This window comes from Boeremia exigua, assembly GCF_020726555.1.
Source record: "Boeremia exigua strain MPI-SDFR-AT-0100 chromosome Unknown C7974scaffold_1, whole genome shotgun sequence".
Taxonomy (NCBI): Eukaryota; Fungi; Ascomycota; class Dothideomycetes; order Pleosporales; family Didymellaceae; genus Boeremia; species Boeremia exigua.
Window position 1 is genome coordinate 1459459 of NW_025763518.1, and position 18444 is coordinate 1477902.

At 55.8% G+C, this 18444-nt stretch overlaps 3 protein-coding genes across 3 annotated transcripts; 1 reads left to right on the forward strand and 2 right to left on the reverse strand.

The window, feature by feature from the left end:
• Positions 1 to 1413: 1413 nt before the first annotated feature.
• C7974DRAFT_12215 (uncharacterized protein) lies at positions 1414 to 5293 on the reverse strand. The gene is made up of 4 exons (XM_046135165.1): positions 4358 to 5293; positions 2509 to 4310; positions 1946 to 2456; positions 1414 to 1893 (listed from the first exon to the last, which is right to left on the reverse strand). Exons 1-4 carry the CDS (start codon positions 5197 to 5199, stop codon positions 1680 to 1682), a joined length of 3369 nt encoding a protein of 1122 aa, XP_046002744.1. The 5' UTR covers positions 5200 to 5293; the 3' UTR covers positions 1414 to 1679.
• Positions 5294 to 8190: 2897 nt separating this feature from the next.
• C7974DRAFT_12240 (cytochrome P450 monooxygenase-like protein) lies at positions 8191 to 10628 on the forward strand. Its single transcript, XM_046135176.1, has 2 exons — positions 8191 to 8725; positions 8774 to 10628. The coding sequence occupies exons 1-2, from the start codon at positions 8499 to 8501 to the stop codon at positions 10446 to 10448; spliced, it is 1902 nt and encodes a 633-aa protein (XP_046002745.1). The 5' UTR covers positions 8191 to 8498; the 3' UTR covers positions 10449 to 10628.
• Positions 10629 to 11224: 596 nt separating this feature from the next.
• Positions 11225 to 17037, reverse strand: C7974DRAFT_12229 (uncharacterized protein). Its single transcript, XM_046135172.1, has 2 exons — positions 16563 to 17037; positions 11225 to 16290 (listed from the first exon to the last, which is right to left on the reverse strand). Exons 1-2 carry the CDS (start codon positions 16838 to 16840, stop codon positions 11481 to 11483), a joined length of 5088 nt encoding a protein of 1695 aa, XP_046002746.1. The 5' UTR covers positions 16841 to 17037; the 3' UTR covers positions 11225 to 11480.
• Positions 17038 to 18444: the final 1407 nt, after the last annotated feature.

Here is an 18444-nt window from a genome sequence, read left to right on the forward strand (position 1 = left end):
CTAGGGCATACTATCTTGCAGTGGTTGTCAGCCCAGAAAACAGCCCAGATGTCAGCTCAGATGTCAGCTCAGAAGTCAGCTCAGATATCGGATCAGAATGCAGGTCAGGATAGACGGTCTCAGGATCTAACATGCGGCTACTTACTAACACCTCTTGAGCCGTGTGCTGTAGGACATTAGATCAGTGATCACGAAAGATACCGAGGACCGTCCTCATTGGGACCCGATCTCTTGGAGCCCGTATGCGAGTGATCTACGCTGTCTCCACTCCTCATGCTGCTACTGTCGGTCACAGCGGGGCTCAGGGCGATCAATGAGGACTGGAATCATCTGTTGCGCTTGAGTGCGTTTAATTTTGCGGAAGAGCCCTCCCCTGATCAACATAGCATCGCAGGATCTTGCCGGTTCTCGACGCACTGCAGTCTTGACGGCCCGACATGTACCTGTCAATTCTGTGATTCGTTGGAAGAGCACCAAGTCTTCGTTTCAGCCTTACGCGCCTGTACCTACCTAGTCATGAACAAAACACGTCATTTGTGAACTTTGCGGCCAGCAGCGGTCGAACTGGAGGTCGAAGTGTTCAGACGGCACTACCCATGGTTCGCTCATCCTAGTCCCGGCGAGACACACTGGGCTACCGCGCCTGGAACGGATAATTGTGCGGGGCGTCAAGGGACAATCTAGTGCAGGGCGATATACAGGTAATTTACCTATTTGGGTGATCGAAGGTTGGGCTGCGACGTTAACAATTATGCTCGGACTGCGGTGTCTGGGCCTGCGGCATGGCTGTTTTCGGTAAAGAGTGGAATGATTCGCGCAGTAGCCCGACCTTATCGAGAAGTACTGTAGACAATTGACATTTGAGTTCACGCTGGCTGAACGAGAGTCTGCGCGTGGCCGCAATGCTGAGCGAATGAGCGGGCGGTACCGCATGTTGCAACTGCCGCAACTAAGAACGTTAAAGTGTGTTGAGTTGACATGCACGCGCGCATCTTACGCCTCGTGTACTGACAGCGGGCTGACGCAGGATTGCGGCCAATAGCGCTGTAACGGAACTGTGCATTACTTGAGATACTGAATAGAAAAACCTAAAAGTTTGTGCTTGTATTAAGTTCAGCTGTAAGGGGCGTGAGCTCCTACACGGCATGGCGTTCGTAGCCAACCATCTATATCATTTCAGACGTATCTAAGAGACGCACCGAAAAACGGCCGTTAGTAATAAGACCAAGACGGCGCTAACACCGGATAGGTGCGCTGACGCAGAGCAAGATGAATTGCAAAGCCGAGATCAAACGGCATTTCCGGTTCGAGACAGCGACATCTCTCCAAACTTTCTAAACAACTTGGTCCAAGTCAGCCCGTCCTCGTACTTCAAACTAGTCCGGGACATGGGTAGGCCACGCAAAAGCAAAAAGAGTCCACCCGTAATCCGCTCGTGACGATGATAGTGGTATGAGGTATACGCAAAAGCTTCAGCGCTAGTCCGCCCGATATGTGTTTCCGATGCTTGAACATGAGAAAAATGCCAGATGCTTTACGCCAAAGTAAATGCAAAATGATGAAATGTGTACAGTAAATGCACGCTACGCTGTGGCGGCTATCGAAAATGCTCTCCGCCCAAATGGGGTATATCCAAACAAATTGAAGTTCCGCTCGAGGCGTGTCGCACGGTGTGGCGATCATGGGTACAGATCCAATTGTTTCCGGACGTTGCGCAAGATCTTGAGATCCATTTCCAGGATTGGAGAATTCGGTGCAATCTCGCTGAGAACCTTACAGGTTCGGTCCATGAGTAGGGTCAGATTTTGCTTCGTAAGCTGTGTGTCTCTTGGCAGATACCTGCACAGCTGGGATTTGAAGACTGCGCAAAGGACAAGCATGTTTCCAAATTGACTGAGTTTTGTTAGTTTCCTGGACATTGTTTCATATTTGACTTGTGACTTACGCATGCATTGTACCGAATATGTTGGTGACTACCAGTCGGCGAGTTCGGGCATTTGCATCAAACTTCACATACTTGCTCCCTGTGGTGGCGCCAACACGGTCGAAAGCAATCGTACTCTGGATAGCGGCGTTGATGCATTTGACTGCAACCCCAATGATACTTCTTTGGTCATCCGATAGATCCACCAGTAGATGTACATTTCTGTTTGATGAAGAACCGGAGGCTGGTACAGGAGAGTTGTGGTGAGAGGCCCTTGCTGTGCTTGCGCCTGTGGGAGGGAAGTCGATGAAGTGATTTGCGATGCGCAGATATGGCCGCAAGATCACGTAAATGGATCCGTAGTACTTAGCACGTAAACGTGCCACGTTGATGTCAGTAGCTGGTGGATCTTCATCGTTCCAAGCCAGCGTAGGCGGCAGGACTCGTCTCCAATCTTCCAGGATACGCACATGCGCAATGGCACGATGTGCGACCTCTTTGATGTTATGAGTATCGAAGCTGCGTCGAGCGTCTAGACAATGTCAGTGCCATGCTCAATAAGTGGCCTTGCGGGTGCTACTTACTCCTGCCATACAGCATATTGTGCGCCTCGTTTAGGATGACTCGGAGCCAAATCTGACTCGAGTACATGAGCATGGAGCCTTCCTGGGTCTGTGGATCGGCGAACATCTTCTCCTCAACATTAGTTCCAGATTCTATCGGAACGGATTCGTAAACACCATCTGGATACGCAATTTCGCTCTGAAAGTCCGAAATCCGGCTGGGCGGGAGTGTGCTCATCTCAGCTAGAATATCCGACTCAAGCTGGAGGCATGTCCAGTAGACACACATGACCAGATTGAGCCTATACCGTTCCTTTGGTGGCAAAGACGCTTTGTTCTCCAAGCACCAGTTACGGTCGAGTTTCTGGTAATCTGCCTTGATAAGTACGAGAACAACACGACAAGCATTGTTAATCCAGCTCCAGCTCTCCAAGACTCGAGCAAACTGGCTTAGATACAACGCGGCTAGGATCATGGCCTGTGCGTGTGCAACCGTGTTGCCGCCCTGTTGGTTCCCGAGAATGTCGGTCGCGTAGGCGAAGTAACCCATGCCGGGAAGAACGTCAACATTGCGTGGTCGATTATCGTCAGAATTATCGCTATTGAAGCTGCCGTTAGCGTGAACGCCCCAGCCGCCATTTGTGTGCGACATTCTGTCGTTCTGAGGCGAAGGAAGTGGTTCGTGATGAGCACAGACCTTGCCCAGCGCAAGGACAAGAAGAACAAGTGCATTCCGGAGGGATCGTTCGATTGCGCCCCTGGCTGAGCAGGGTTCTCCGTAGGCACTACCAGATCGCTTGCGCTTCAGGCTCTGGCTGAGTTGCTGGTTCGCCAATGCGTTCGCGGCTGGCGATCCGGCATATTTGGTGCCAATGTCCGGGCTGTACTGCTCGCTGAACTCTTTGATCATCCTCCTGAGTTTACTGGCGTTCATGAAAGGGTGTAACTTGTGGATGTTCTCGATGTAAGAGTCGTACAGCTCCCATAAGACGTGCTGACGGAAGTCAGGTCTGCCGTCTGGTCCGAGGCCACCGTCGTTTTCTTGCCTAGGATGACTACTGGGGATTTCGCCGGGAGCAGTTCCTGGGCTAGAGGTATCGGCAGGCGGGTAGCCCCAGAGGCCTTCCTTTCCAGGGGCCGGAGAGGAAGCATCGGCGTCGCCACCACTGTCAGGGCTTCCTGGGCCCTGGGCTCCATCGTTGAGGTCTTGACCCTCACCAACTCCCCAAACGCGGAGCAGGCCTCGATCTTGTTCGAGCAGCATTGGATATTCTGAGACGTCGTGACCGCCCTCGATCAATTTCTCAATGTAGTCCACGTTCCGGCAGAAGTGTGTCATCGACTGCCATTCTTCGAAGAGCTTGTGTGCTGGTGTAGTGTGGTCACTCTGCAACCCGCTCTTCTCCTTGGGAGGCAGCCCTGTCCCGCCACTATGCTCGCTTCGAACGCTGTCAGCTGGTGTTGCTGGCTGCTGAGGCGGAGCGAACATGGACTCCTGTTTGATCGGAGTCATGGCCTGCCCAGCCGTTGGGGACATCTGCGAGTGCGGGATGTTGGGCGACTCTGTCTTCATGTTGCTAATACGGCGCATCTGGTTCCTTCCCTGGGCTGGTGTTGGGAATCTGGACATGTTCTGGTCCCTACCAGGTACGGCGAATCCTGCTTCTGGCGAGGCTATGTTCGAAAGTTGGTTGGGTGTTTGAGCTAGAGGGAGTCTGGTTTCAACGCTTTGTCTCCACGAAGTGAACTCTCCCACGAGATTCTTCAGTACTTCACCGATGTCGTTCACGCTGTCCTGTAGCTGCATCATGCTCCGATCTTGTCTGCGAACCGTTAGCAATCGCCAATTAAACGAGGGACTGCCACATACTTCGGAGGTGGTACATCCTTGTACTGACAATCGAAATTGTTCTCTTTGCAGAACTGACATGGTCGGGCCTCGTCACACTTCTGCTTTCGCGTTCGACAGTGATTACAAGCCTGCGTGGCGCGAACCTGCTTGCGACGTATTGGCTGTCCGGCTGAACTCGCATACTGGCCCATGTAGGGGCCTGGCGGGTATGAGCTCTGGTCATACTGAGAAGCAGACGGCGGAGGCGGCGGGTGAAAAGGCTGTCCGTTGCCGTGGTGAGTAGGGCTTATAGAATGGCTGTAGCCGTTGGACATGCTGCCGTTAGGGCGATGCTCGGGATTCATCCCCCATGGACTTTGGTGGCCGCCATGATCCATAGGTGGCGGTTGAGGTTTGACGTCAACACTGATGCTGGATCTGGTGCTCTGCGGGTCTGGAACAGGAGCAGACTGTGGTGTGGGGGGCGCACGGTAGGTGGAGATGTTGTCCTGCGAGATGTTTACCGGAGGAGGACCGCCGGCGCCATGAAGGCGCTGACTAGGTGAAGGGATGGTCCGTGGGTCCGAATAGGCGCGTATATCAGTGGGTGGCAGTGACGGTGAGGGTTGCGGTCCGGGGGCGTGTCCTTGGCCTGGGGTGGGATAGGAATGAGACGGATGGGGCAGGCCGTGAGCAGGATAGTGGCGGGAGGTGGGAGAGGGAGCAGCGTGGGCCGGAGTGGGATGGGACAGATGGCGAGTGGGTTGGGGGTGCGGCGGTGGAGGAGGGGGTGGGAAGCCGTGGCCGTTATGATTGTATGCAGGAGGATTGACAGAGTCCAAACGGGGCCTCTTTTGGGCGGGCGCGTCAGGATCAGCCATCCTTACATATGCCAGACGCGATCCGCTCAGGCCATGCGGCTATGTAACGAGTACCTGACTACGACTACGGAAGCTGCCAGGTCCAAACGGTAGCAGCCCAACAAGGTCGGCGGGGGGCAGCTGGTGGAGAGCGTGGCCTCGGCAGTCGCAGGGACACGAAGAAGACTAATTCGCCAGTGCGCCAGAAGATGACTGGCTGGAGGGAGTGCGGACTTCAAGCCAATCCGCGTCATCGGCGGAGGGATAAGAGAAGAGTTTGGAGAGCGTCGCAGGGCAGGTGCTCGGAGGTGCGATGCAGGACGGGAGCTCTGGCTCAAGCCGCGCGAGGAAAACCCAGCACTGCGCGAAGGCTTCTTACCATGGACCTGGAGGCACCTGTCCAAAGCAGGAAAAGAGCCAGTGGTGGTGAGTCGCGGACAGTCTATGCGTCGACGTTTGTCGCTGGCTGGCAGGAGTGGCGCTAGCAGCGAAGACGGGCCGTGCGAACGCAGTGGCCGGGGCAGCAGCTATGGGCACCGGACGGGGGCGTCAGCTAGGCGCGGGGCCTGGTGAAAAGGAAAATTTAGACTATCAAACAGAGCAAGCCGAACAAGCCGGCGCGCGGGAAGGCTCCTGGCGCGGCCTTGGGCACAAGGGGATGGGCAAGGGAGGGCGAGGATGGCGCGTCGTCGACACGCTGGGTTTTGATAGAGGGCAGCGCTGCAGCACCGCAGCACCGCGCACGGCAGGCGCACGAGAGGCCGGGCTGGGTGGAGCAATCTGCCTTGAGCGACACAAGGCGACGGGCGAGTAGTGGGCGGCGGCGGCGACTCAGCGGCCGCCGTGCTGCGACGTGCAGCTCGCTTGTGCCAGAGAGGCTGCGCAGCCAGGCAACTCAATCCAGGCCCCTGGGTTGGACGGGTGCCCGCCTGCGCGCCGTGCAAGATGCCATCTTGAGATGACAGAGGAGTCCTCGCGACGCACACATGGGCTGCACTCGCCCGCCATGATCCTTCACGGCGCCGTTGCAGACGGCAAACGTCGTCCCCGCAGACGCCAGCAGCGGGCGGTCTGGCCGATTGCTGCGTGCTGCTGTTCCTGCTGCTCCATATTGCCGCAGTAGGGCCAGCTGAGCAACGTGACCTGCAACCACCGCCGTGGCATTGCGCTGGCCTCGCTCTGGCGGCGGCATGCGCGCTTCTCCGCACGACCGCCCTCGTGGAGCGCCAGCAGCAGCGCACGCAGCGACAGCAGCACGCTACCGTAGGGAGCAGTAAAGCGCTCACATATTGCCCGAGAGTCTGCACGGCCACCGCCTGTTGCTGCGCTACGCTGCGTTGCGCTGCGCTTCGCTGCAGCAGTGCAGCGGCGAGGGAGACGATCCGAGCGCGCTGGGCACGCCCTGGAATTTGACTACCGTCACTAGCAGAACCTAGCTGCTCCACCGAGCTGCGACATCGCGGCTTTCGAGAAGGTCTTGTGGAAGTGATGCGCCGCTGGTGGCTGGTCAAGCCTCCGAGCGTCGCCTAGTCGCTGTCGGTTCCTGTCTGGACAGACAGGGGCACACACACTCTTCATCGCCGCACGACACCGCCTTTCACGGCCGTTGTGCCCGCACTTGAGAGTCGGTTTGTTCCGTCCACTCGCGAGGCATCAGATTGCAGCAACCTGAGCGTTTGATCCTTCGTATCTGCTGCCCGAGATCTGCGTTTGGGCTCCAGCGCCCGGCGGACTTACGTCCGCCCATCCACCGTCCATGTGCTCAATTGACGCCTGTCAAACTACTTGGCTTCCACGAGTCTGGAGAGGCAGGTCCGGAGACGTGCCGCCCACTTCGCTAGTTTCAGGACATCTCAATATCCACTCGGCTTTTAGCGCGCCCCGTCCTGCGACCGCCAGAATGGCGTCAGGATCCAGGAACAACCGCCAGCAACTTCACATCGTGCCTGCTGGAGCCGTCGACCGGGACGTCGCTCCCAAAATCGCGTCCTTCTCGCTGCCGTGCAACGCCAGCAACGCATGATAGGAGCCGAGATAGCGTTGAGGCCGAGAAAGTTGCGCAAGTGCCGGTGACGAAGAGGTCAGCTGCCATCACCTTCACTGAAGAGGCAAGCGGCCCGAATGTTAGCACAAGCCGTCTTTTGCCGAACATCGTCGCTGACCGGACGCATGACGGGTGCCGTCTGCTCGAAACACTGCGACTCAGATTCCTTGAGCTTGTTTCCGCTTGACTGTGATTGCTTGGGGTGCGCTTCCTAATAGCATTGCACAAGGATTTTCGTCCCTTGCCTCACGATGGCGGGAAAGCGAGGCGAGTCCACGTGGATGCCAACACCACCACATGCAGCAGCGCCTCGACAACAGTTGACATTTGTCAGGGACCGCAAGTCGCTGTCCCCTTCTGGGTTGTGACACTGGGCGAGTCAAGTATAGCATGGCACACAGTCGCCGTCAAGTCGGTGAGCAGAGCGTGCAAGCTTCTCTATGACCGATTGCGATTGCGAGAGGCGACAATCAACTGAGTCAAGTCTACTTTCCATGACAAAGACACCCTTGGTGGCAAGCAAGGTAGCTGCAGCGATTCGATGCATGCTTCGATACCTGATGTCCGTGGCAAAGCCGTGTCAAATTTCCAAAATTGATGGTTTGCCCTGTCGTCTCCATATCCTATGAGATGCAATGAGGCTGCACGGAGGGAGGCTTGGCGAAGCACGGATGCCAGAAGTGGAAATTCCGGACAGTTGCGTGCATATTTGCCGAATGTTGAGCGGTGCAGCGGTGAACTGGCAGCAAGTGCTTCCGAATCCGACTTTGAATGCCATGTGACACTGCAAGAACTAGGGCACCGCAGATCTGTGTATCGGTGTAGCCATCGCTTCAGGTAGATGCTCACCGTCCATGTGTATACATAGACACATCGAGGGATACCCTTGCGATGGATCCGCCAAGAGCATCTAACCCTAGTTCAGCCAATGCCTGCATGCACGGTGGAACGAAGGATGCAAACCACGACTTCATGTCTTGATTACAAAGGCCGCTCGAGTGCTCCAAAACACACTGAAGGGTCGAGCTGCTCTAGCGACCACGAGAAACAAGTAGAACAATGCTCATGGTGCTTCTGAACGACGTGATACCTCATGAAACGCTAATGAGGCAGGCTCGACCGCGATTGGTATCTAGACGTCACAACTTTCGCAACGGGTAGCAGCTACCCGCGCGCAAGACCACATCTACGTCTTCCATTTCAATGCATCGCATACTCTTCAGTCACCTTGTTTAGTTTCTGCTCTTTCGCCTGCTCCACATATTCGCTTCGCACCATGCTCTTCACCCTGGTCTGCGGCGCTCTCGCAGCGATCGCGCTGTACAAAGGCTCCGTCCTGTACAGACAGTGGCAGACCAATATAGCGCTTGCAAAGAGCTCAGGGCTACCCGTCGTTGTAATACCATGGAACGTCTTCAGTATTTTCTGGCTTGCTACCTTCTATATTTGGATCCCAGTCCTGGAAGTGATTTTGCCTGCTTCGTGGCGAGGGGCCTGGTTTGAGTAGGTACTGTGCACTAAAGCCTCGCGATAGAGATTGACCTGTAACAGCCTGCTGGACCCAGAGTGGGGTTACCGAAAGGGCTATGCACCGTTCGAAAAGATTGGCGGCGATGTCTTTATTATCGCCTCAGCAACTCAGCTTACAGCATTCGTTGCCGATGCTGAAACTGTAGCACAAATCACAGCTAGAAGAAATGACTTTCCTAAGCCTCTCGAGATGTATGGCGCTCTTGATATCTATGGCAAGAACCTCGTCTCCACCGAAGGTCTAGACTGGCGTATGCACCGAAAGCTAACTGCACCGAGTTTCGGTGAAAAGAACAACGAATTGGTATTCAAAGAGTCGCTTCACCATGCAAAATCACTTATTGGACTTTGGACTGGACCAGATGGGCAAGGAAACGAAACGGTACAGAATCCAGCTGTAGCAACAATGAGCTTCGCACTCTTCGTAATTAGCTCAGCAGGCTTCGACGTTCGCGTCAAGTGGCCTCACGAGGAGAAGAACAGAACAACGTCTGCTGAGAGTGGTGAGTCCAAGTCAATGCTAGTTGGCTCCGAAAAGTCAGCGGGTCATAACATGACCTACCGCGAAGCTATCAGCGAACTGCTTCACAACATCATGTGGACCCAAATAATACCTCCAAAGTATCTGCCTTTCTCTCCTGTCAAGGTTCATCGTACTGTCGGCGCCGCCGTCACCGAATGGGGACAGTACATGGATGAGCTGTACGAGAGGAAGAAGCAGCAGGTTGCATCTGGTGACACCAACAACGCCGGTATGGACCTGTTCGACGCCCTCATTCGTGGAAGCGGAATCACAGAGGGGAAAACGGATGTTCGAAAGAGCGACATCTTGGGCAATGCCTTTGTGCTGATGCTCGCTGGTCACGAGACTACTGCAAACACACTTCACTTCTCTCTCATTTTCCTTGCCATGCATCGCGAGTCACAGAAGAGGCTACAGCAAGACGTCGACAAGGTATTCCAAGGGAAGCCAGTCGAACAATGGGTCTACGAAGAGCACTTCCCGAAGCTTTTCAGCGGCATGGCCGCCGCAGTCATGAATGAGACGTTGCGCCTGTTACAGCCGATCGTTAATATTCCAAAATCTACTGCACCGGGACGACCGCAGAACTTCACCATGGGCGACAAGACATACACAATGCCAGGAGGCACACACGTATTCCTTAATTCAGCGATCCACCGCAATCCAAAGTACTGGCCGGCACCCTCAAGTGCTACAAGCACAGCCGTCACTTCTGCAAGCGATGTCAACACGTTCCGCCCCGAGCGCTGGCTATCCGCTTCCAAACTCGAGGACAGCTTCATCGACATCGGCTACGATGACGAAGACCTCCGCGGTCCCTCGGGCGAGGATACCTCCGCCTCGCTCTTCAAGCCTGTAAAAGGCTCTTATATTCCCTTCAGCGACGGCTTCCGGTCTTGTATAGGGCGGCGCTTCGCACAGGTTGAGATTCTGGCCGTCCTCGCAGCCGTCTTCTCGCAGTTCAGTGTCGAGCTCGCGGTGGAAGAATGGGCGTCAGACGAAGAGGTGGCGGCGATGGACAGGAAGGCGCGAGCGGAGGTGTATCAAAAGGCGGTGGACAGAGCAGACTCAGTACTCAGGACCAAGGTTGCTAGCATCATCACGCTGCAGCTCAGAGGCACGAGTATCCCCATCCGCTTGGTTCGACGTGGGGAGGAGAGGTTCGGTGTTTGAACAGACGACGGGCAGGTACACGGTAGAGCCCTGCAGACACAGATGTACATCAGCATGTAGCATTCACACATACATAGGTACGTACACAACGACAGACATACATACACAGTACAAATGCGGCGCCTACCCATCCGATCCCGCGCCTCCGCGATCGTCGAACCCACGATCGATCCCAATGTTCCCTCCCCATGCTGCTCACGCCACCCATCGAATTCCTTCCGCGGAGAGTGCCGCACACCCGGTGCCGAGTTCATCCGTCGAATCCTGCCGCGCTGCCCCTGGCGTCGTTAATCCGAGCGCAATCCGTGGTCGTATAACAATCTGGCCAGAGAAGCCGGCTCGATCACGCGACAACGTGGATGTGGGTCTTCGCGACTGTGCCTCGGTTGTACATAATGAGCGCTCGCCGTTCCGTCGAGATGCAGAGATGGGTGGGTACGATGGGACGGTGCATTGCTTTTTGCTCAGGAGCGGTGATGGATTGTAGGAGCTGGGGGAGGCAGACGCGCAAAGTGCTCATTAAGGAAGGTGCGAGTCTGGGTGTTGGCGATATGGAGGGCGGTGTGAATCACAAGGATGGTAACGAGAAGGGATGCACGATTCTGTCAGTGCTTGTAACAAATTGAGAAAATCGCTTGCTTAGCTCTTGATGAGCGGCGGGTCTGATATGGTGGTTATTGACCGGAATTATTTGTATCGTTAGAGCGTCTTGACAACAATCTTGTCTTCTACAAATGGCAACAAGGAAACGCTACACATGCAGCATCGTCATATTCAATGCTTCCTAGGCTGTATAGATGCCTTTGTACATGCACCTCGAGTGCCACATAGGGAATTGCTGCTGAGCCATGTATTATCTTCAAGCGGGAGCCGTTAGATCTAATAGTGGATGGAGAAAAAACAATAATAGGTGTGTATGTGCAGTAGATGTCTGCAGATGCGGGTCGTGACTCGTGTCGGACGAAAGAGTAAATCCGATGGGTATTGACAAGGAAATATTTGGACCGTAGGAAATGGTATGTGTTATGAGACTTATTCACATTGGCGGCTGCGCTTGGCAATCTCATCATCACTCAGCGCAGCCAACCAGAGACACTTGCTGATCAGGTCAGGATCGACACTGAAGTTATATTTGGAGCTTGCTTCGAGGAGACGCAGGAGGTTCTTGACGATTGTGGCTGCTGTGTGATGTCGTTCGAAGTTCACGAGTCGTTCGCCGTCTACAGGCGGTGCATCGATGAAGGCTGGCTTCTGGGCGTTGTAGATCAGATCCCGCGTATAGATTCCAATGAATGGAATGCAGCCGTCTTCTACTGTAGCCGTCTCCATTTCCAGGCGAAGATTGTGGAAATTTCGTAGTGGTTGGACAAGCGCTTCCAGCTCTTTCATCGTCTGCTTCTCAGCTTGGGGAACAAGCGCCCATGTCTTGTGAAGCCGGGAGACGTCGTTGGATATAAGCGCGATGGCGATCTGGTACATGGTGGCGTAGTTCCTGATTTTTCGAGCGTGTGAGGCGATGTGAATGAGTTTAACGATGCAACAAGCTCGTTCCTCGATGTTCTCTGTAAGGACACACTGAGACACAGCCCACTTGACCACTAGGTTGAAACGAGCAATAACAACATCGACACCGCGCGCTTCCTGTGTACGGAGGTACTGAACCCAGTCGCGGATTTGTGGCGACGACTGTTTCCAGCGGAGTTCGATGAGTTCCTTCCAGTCGATCTCGTCCAAGGCGTCTTTCTCCACAACCGTAAACTGCTGGGCAAGTAGCTCAGCATCATAGGCCATAATGAATGGAAGATGTGCTGCCATGGGCGGTTGTCTGATGTATGGTGCCGGTTGTAGCTTGGTGTGTTGGTCAGAAATATTTTGACTGAACTGATCTGGTCGAGAAGCCGTGGGCGTCAGGCCAGGTGTTGGTAAGCCTCTATTCCATGTTGTTGATGGCACAGCCTCTTTGAGACGATCTGCCGTAGTGGGTGGTGTAGGAGGATGTCGCATTGGGTGTGTGGGCAGACTGTCTGTGGTATGGTTCATCACCGCGGGCTCATCCTCGAAGAAGCTACGGACGCCTTGTGACATCTCATCCGACCTGGCACCGGTCGTTGTCGAGGCTAGATCGCTTAAGTCCTCGTCTTCGTCAAGAAGGAATGACTGACGAGCAACTGAGGACGATGGAACAGTGCCGCCATTTGGAATCCTTCTCATGCTGTCTGTTTCTACAACATACTCCACTGACGAGCTTGTAGAGGAAGGCTTGCTCGCAGCCGCTGTTGCCTGCGCGAGTGGATTTTCAGCAAGCTGTAGGGGAGATGGCTTAGCCGACGATCGCATAGTATCGAAAGTCTGCGTACGGCCGTTCATCAAAACATCGCTGAGACCGCGGTCAAGGAGCGGTACCGAGGAGTAAGAGTCCTCTGACTCTGCAGCAGTGCTCACAACAGGAGGTACACGACCATTAAATTTCTCTCCGGACAGATGGAACATTTCTTGGCCTTCGGCGCCAGGAGTCGCAAGTGGTCGGTGAAGGCTGCCATCAGTCTCACCATGGTCCTCTGACTGTTTGGGTTTATATGGCGGAATGAAGAGATTTGCAGGGGCTCCAGTAGGCCGGTATACGTCCGGTTGAACGACAGAAGTCCGTATTGATGATTCACCCGGAGACTTCTTTTCGTATCGGCCTTCGAGCTTCATCAGCGCTGCCTCCACTCCGCCCTCGTCGTCTGTATCATCCGGTAATGCTGCAAGCTTCGCGACTTCTGCCTCGAAAGAAGGTCTTAAGTTAGGTTGCGACGAATGAGTATCAACGAGTGATATCGGCTTCTTTGCATTTACTGTCGCATCGACTGTTTCGGCTGGTTGGTTCGTCGCTGGCTCAGGAGTAGCGTAGCGGTCTGATCGCAGGATGACAGAGTTTGCAATAGAATGAGTGCGGTTAGAGACTGAGCCAGTGGAGTGCGGACGAGGAGTCATCTCAAGATCTTGGACGTTGCCAGCGGCGCGCAGATCGCCCCCTGGCTTCCTGCGAAGCATGCGACCTGGGCCGCTGGGTTGAGGTGACTGTTTCTCGAGGAAGAATGGATCGTTGTCTGATGACATAGTCATGAATGTGGCTATACTCTCGGGGCCTTGACGGCCACTCAGAATGCTGTTGTATGAGGCATGTCGACGCAACGAAGATCGAGCTATAGACTTCCGCATAGAGCCTCGCCACTTGAATGAGTGCATCTGCTCCCTGCCCTCAGACACAGATCGCCTTTGTAGACGCGGCTGTTGCACAGATGGAAGGGATGAGCGACGCTCTTCGATTGAGACTTTTGGAGTAGGATCCTTGTACAGGTCAGAGTGGCGCACAACTACCATATCGCCCTCAGCAAGTCGTTGAGCAATCGATGGATTTCGTTGGTGACCCTTCGGTGGGGTACTTGGAGGAGCCGTCTCTTCCAATGCCGCAGGGGGTAAAGCTCCTGACATCACCGGCAACGGGGGCGGCCCAGTGTCGTCAATGATCAGGATTGACTTGCTGCCAGTGGTGATGTTGCTGTACACCCGAGAATCTGGTTCTTTCTCTTTCTTTGGGTTCTCGTTGGCAGATGAAGTCTTTCGGTTCTCAAATTCAAACTCGAAGCCACCTAGATCAGGAGGTTCAATGCTGCTCTCCCGTCGCTGATTTTCGTCTCTCAACTGCTCTTCGACGGCCTCCCTGAAGCTCTCACCAACCTTCATGGCCAAGGCGTCGATCCTCACTTCTGGCTTTGTTCTAACTGTGCGTTGTTTGCGAACCCCTGCTGACAATGTGGTCATGGTTCCTGGGTTAGAAGATCGTACCGACGGTGCCATTCGCTGTTGCGCATGCGCTCCTAGTTGAGGGCTTCCGTGAGGCGACTGTTTGATGCTCAAGGCGCGGCGCATACTACCGAAGATTTTCTTCATTCCCGGACTGTTTGCATGACCTGGGCGGAGCTGTACGTCGTCGGCGTATAGATCGTCGCCATCTGTTTCACTGCGGGTCCGGGTATGGCGTAGACTGGTGCCTTTGAGCTTGATGTACGGCGAGCTTGGCTGGAACAGTCCACCACGCACGAGGCTGCCAGGCATACTCGTCACTGCGGATATGGTTACGTCCACTGAAGCATTCTTGGGAATAGAGAGCGGAGCCCTGCTGTCCCTTAAAGCGTCAGAGAAACTGCCGCTACGCTTGTGTGAGTGAGATTGACGGACGTTCTTGTTTGACGCTGGGCTTGCCGCCAAACGGGCAGGCGCCGTGGGAGGATGAGGTACTGGGTGAGGGTAGAGAGGCAAGTTCATGGCTTGCTCGCTTTTCAAGAAACCACGTCGTGGGAGAGAGCAAGATAAGATGTGCATGCTCCCCTCGCTCCCGGGCGAAAGTGGGACCTGAACGGTCCCACCTTCATTCGAGGATACGTACGGTGAGCTCAAGGAATTCTGAGGGGTGTGGCGAGATCTCTGCGCCCAGTCCATGTGCCGGCTGGCGAATTGGTCGCTCGGATTCGATCCCATGGTCTCTTTCGTGTCGCGATCTGCTTGCCGCGGGGCCGGTGATTCGATCGCTAGAATCTCTGGCTCTTCGTGTGTTGTCGGCAAGTCAACCAAGCCACCAGGAAGCAGCTCTTCGTCAGCAAAGTCCTTGCTTAAGCCATCTTCAGTCTCCCAGTACATGACACATGTCCTTTTCCAGCACTTTTTGAGCTCGCCAACAATCTTTACGTCGCCAGCACCTCCATCGGCGCGGGCCTTGAGGTCTCGGTAGAGGTCGTTGACCAGCTGACAAAAGTACGTCCGCAGGTTGTAGCACGGCACGAAGTCGTCCACGAAGTAGTTTAAGATCCAATGACGAAGAGCCACGAATGTCCGCACGCGGACAATGCGACCAAAGTCATCCTGCCTGTCCACCGCCCATCTAAGTCGTGATATAAGATATGCGACTAGGTCCCTGGTACACAAGAAGGCGCGAAAAGTAAGGAAAAAGTCGGAGAGGAGTTCGTAGTCCAGGAAGCTTGGAGAGGTGATGTGGGCCACGAGGCGTGAAGGAGTGGCTGCAAGGATATCGCCAGACGGTGAAAATCGCACCACGGCTCTGTCGTCGGGATTGACTGTCAGGGCGTCGAATAGCCGCGGTCCAATGGGGGATTGGGAGACTCGGGAGGAAGACGGTGCGGAGGCGGGGAGCGGCGGGCGGTCCATAGTGGCGCGATATCTGGCGGGCACAGGCGAGAAGGCGTCGGACTGGGGGCGCGACGACAGGAACGAGTGCGAGCCCGCGCGCTGGGGCGTCAGCAGAGAGCTCCTGAAGTCGTCGGTGGCAGAGGTGCGCGTGTAGACGGAGCTGCGCAGATCGGCGGTGCCCTTGGTGCTGAAGCGCGGCGTGCCCAGGCGGTAGTGCGGGATGGGCACCTGCAGCAGCGGCAGCGAGGACGTGTCGGCGGTCCTGGGCCGGCCGCCAAACGGAGGCCGTTCGATGACGACCTTGAAGGTGCCGGGCTCGGTGGTGGCCGACGTGACGGTGTGGTCGTCGACGGTCGAGAACGAGTGCGAGCGCGGGTGGGCGGCGGCGCGTGCAGCAGTGCGTGCGGTGAAGGGCTGGTCGGCGTGCGGCGGCGGTCGCGCGGCATGCTCTGTGGTCAGGTCCAGCGGCAGCGGCAGCGGCGGCGTGGGTTCGGAGCGCGGGGTCCTCGAGCCGTAGAGGCTTTGCTCCCATTCATTGCTCGTAGGCCGCAGCGTCGAGTCGAGCGTGGCGCTGTCCGGGGGCGTCGACGGCGGGAAGACGAACGGGTCGGGCTGGGGGCGGTTGCGCTGGTTGCCTGCGCGCACGACGGGCCTGGCGGGGGTCAGCTTGAGTCTGCGGGGATCGGCGCAGTGCGCGCTGGCCGGCCGGGTGCATGGTGTTGCGCCTGCCTCGCGGGCATGTGCCCGTCCCGGCGGCGTGCTTCTGCAGCCGGTGGTGTTGGCCCCCCGGTCGACCAAGCACCACCACCACCACCACCGCCACTACTGCTACTACTACTACTACCACAGCCGGCACAGCACAACGCCAGCAACACCAACACCAACACCAACAACACACTGCACCTTCTCCTTCACCGCACTCACCTCAGGTAGATCACGCCGTTGTGCACGTTGGCGACGGTGTAGGACCGTCCGGCCGCAGTCGAGTTGCTCGTCGCCGTGTCGATGGTGCCGTTGCTCGTGCCGCGTGCCCGCGTCCTGCTCTTCAACTGCTCTTTGGAGTCCTTCACGCGTCGCAGGCGGCGCTGGTCGTCAGCGCGTCGTGGTGCCGTCAGAGTGTTTTCTGCGCCGGCGAGCAGATCACGCTGCCCAGCTCCAGCGGCAGGGGAACCTGGGTAGGCCTTTGGTTGCAGTACCGCCATCCTTCCCCATGCCCTTTCAGCGCGCAGCAGTCCGCGGCGAGATCTCCGTCAGCGGGAACCGAAACGTGGGTGATGCATCACCAGGCGACGGGTGCACAATGCGACATCCTTAATTATGAGTACGAAGCGGCAGGAGGAAGAGCGACGGTTGAACTCGCGGACCTGTCATTCATCGCCCAGCGAACGCCATCAGATGCAATTCACCAGTCAGCGGCAAGCCTGTCACACTTGGACGGGGGTCCATGCGCTGCGAACCAAGAGTGCGACCGGCTTTGTTTTCCTCGGCTGCCTGCGCCCCCAGCGCCCAGTGGCTGGCCGCTGCATGCTCCAGGAACATGTGCGTTCGTGGGGCTGTCCCAACCCTGTCCGCCCTGTCCAGCATTGTCGCGAATGCGCTGCACTCCTCTCATCTCGCTCCCTGTCTCGTCCATTGTGCGCGGCCAACTTGCAACTACACCTTTGCGCCCGTGACCAGCCTCCCGCATTTCCGCCCGTAACGGCAGGCAGCCCTGTTGCTTACAAGCCATTCACAGCGCAAAACCAAACCTTAGTCGCAGCATCAAGAACTGACGGGCTGGATTTTGACTTTCGCCCCGTCTCGGCGGAACGATACCGGACTTCCGCCGACAGCCCGTTGGTCACTTCTCACGCGAGCTGAGCAGGATTGCCCTCCACATCTGGCTTGGAACACCTCACTATGTACGTCAACTCGGGTCGGCTAGTGGCAGGTATCAGCCTTGAATTGCGGCTGTTAACAACAAGGGTAATGGCGACGAAGATACAGCTTCTTCTTACTGTGTGCAAGATTGCCAATTTCAAGTGAGATGAGGCTCATCTGCCGCCATCGGTTACATCACGTCGATCATTATCCACCAATTGGCCGCCCTGTTGCAGCTGCATCACCGTAAAAGATCTTGTCACATTGCAGCTGCCCAAAGCAGACATTGGCACAGAAGATTGTCAGGATACCACCTCGAATCAGGGTGGCTGTGAGGCGGCATAACAAGGGTGCTGCGACGAGCGCCCACCACGCCGACGATTTGGCCTTCTGTTGGCTAACATTGCCTCGACTCAAGCACAACACCCTCTTTTGTACTTCGTATGCACCAACAAAAGTGGCGATTGCGCAACTGACAGAGTTTTGGTACACTTGCAGACACGCGCGAACTAGTACACGGTATCTGAAGTGCGCTACGCGCTCGTTACCGGCAGTCCAGCCCGCATCTTGATGCCCGACCCGTTGTTAGATGCTTGATCACAATGGGACATTCAGTAGTAGGACCGATATACTCGGAATGTGCCGTGTCGAGGGCTCAGCGCAGCACACCGCTTTCAGTGGGTGATTGTGAGACCCTAGAATGTATTCTGTGGCCCTCAAAGTCGAGGGTGTACTTACGCAAACAGGAAATTCGAGCGTCCTAGTTCGTTCACGTGAGACGCAAGCAATCAGATAGACCAGGAGGACTGTCTGTCTGCATCACAAGGATTCTGGCCCTGGGATACATCGACAGCGTGGCGGCGTCAACGGGCAGCGTCCTGTTGTGAGAAATTATAGCTTGCTATGCAAAGAACTGTAGTTAGGATCAAAAGACGTGGTCGATCTG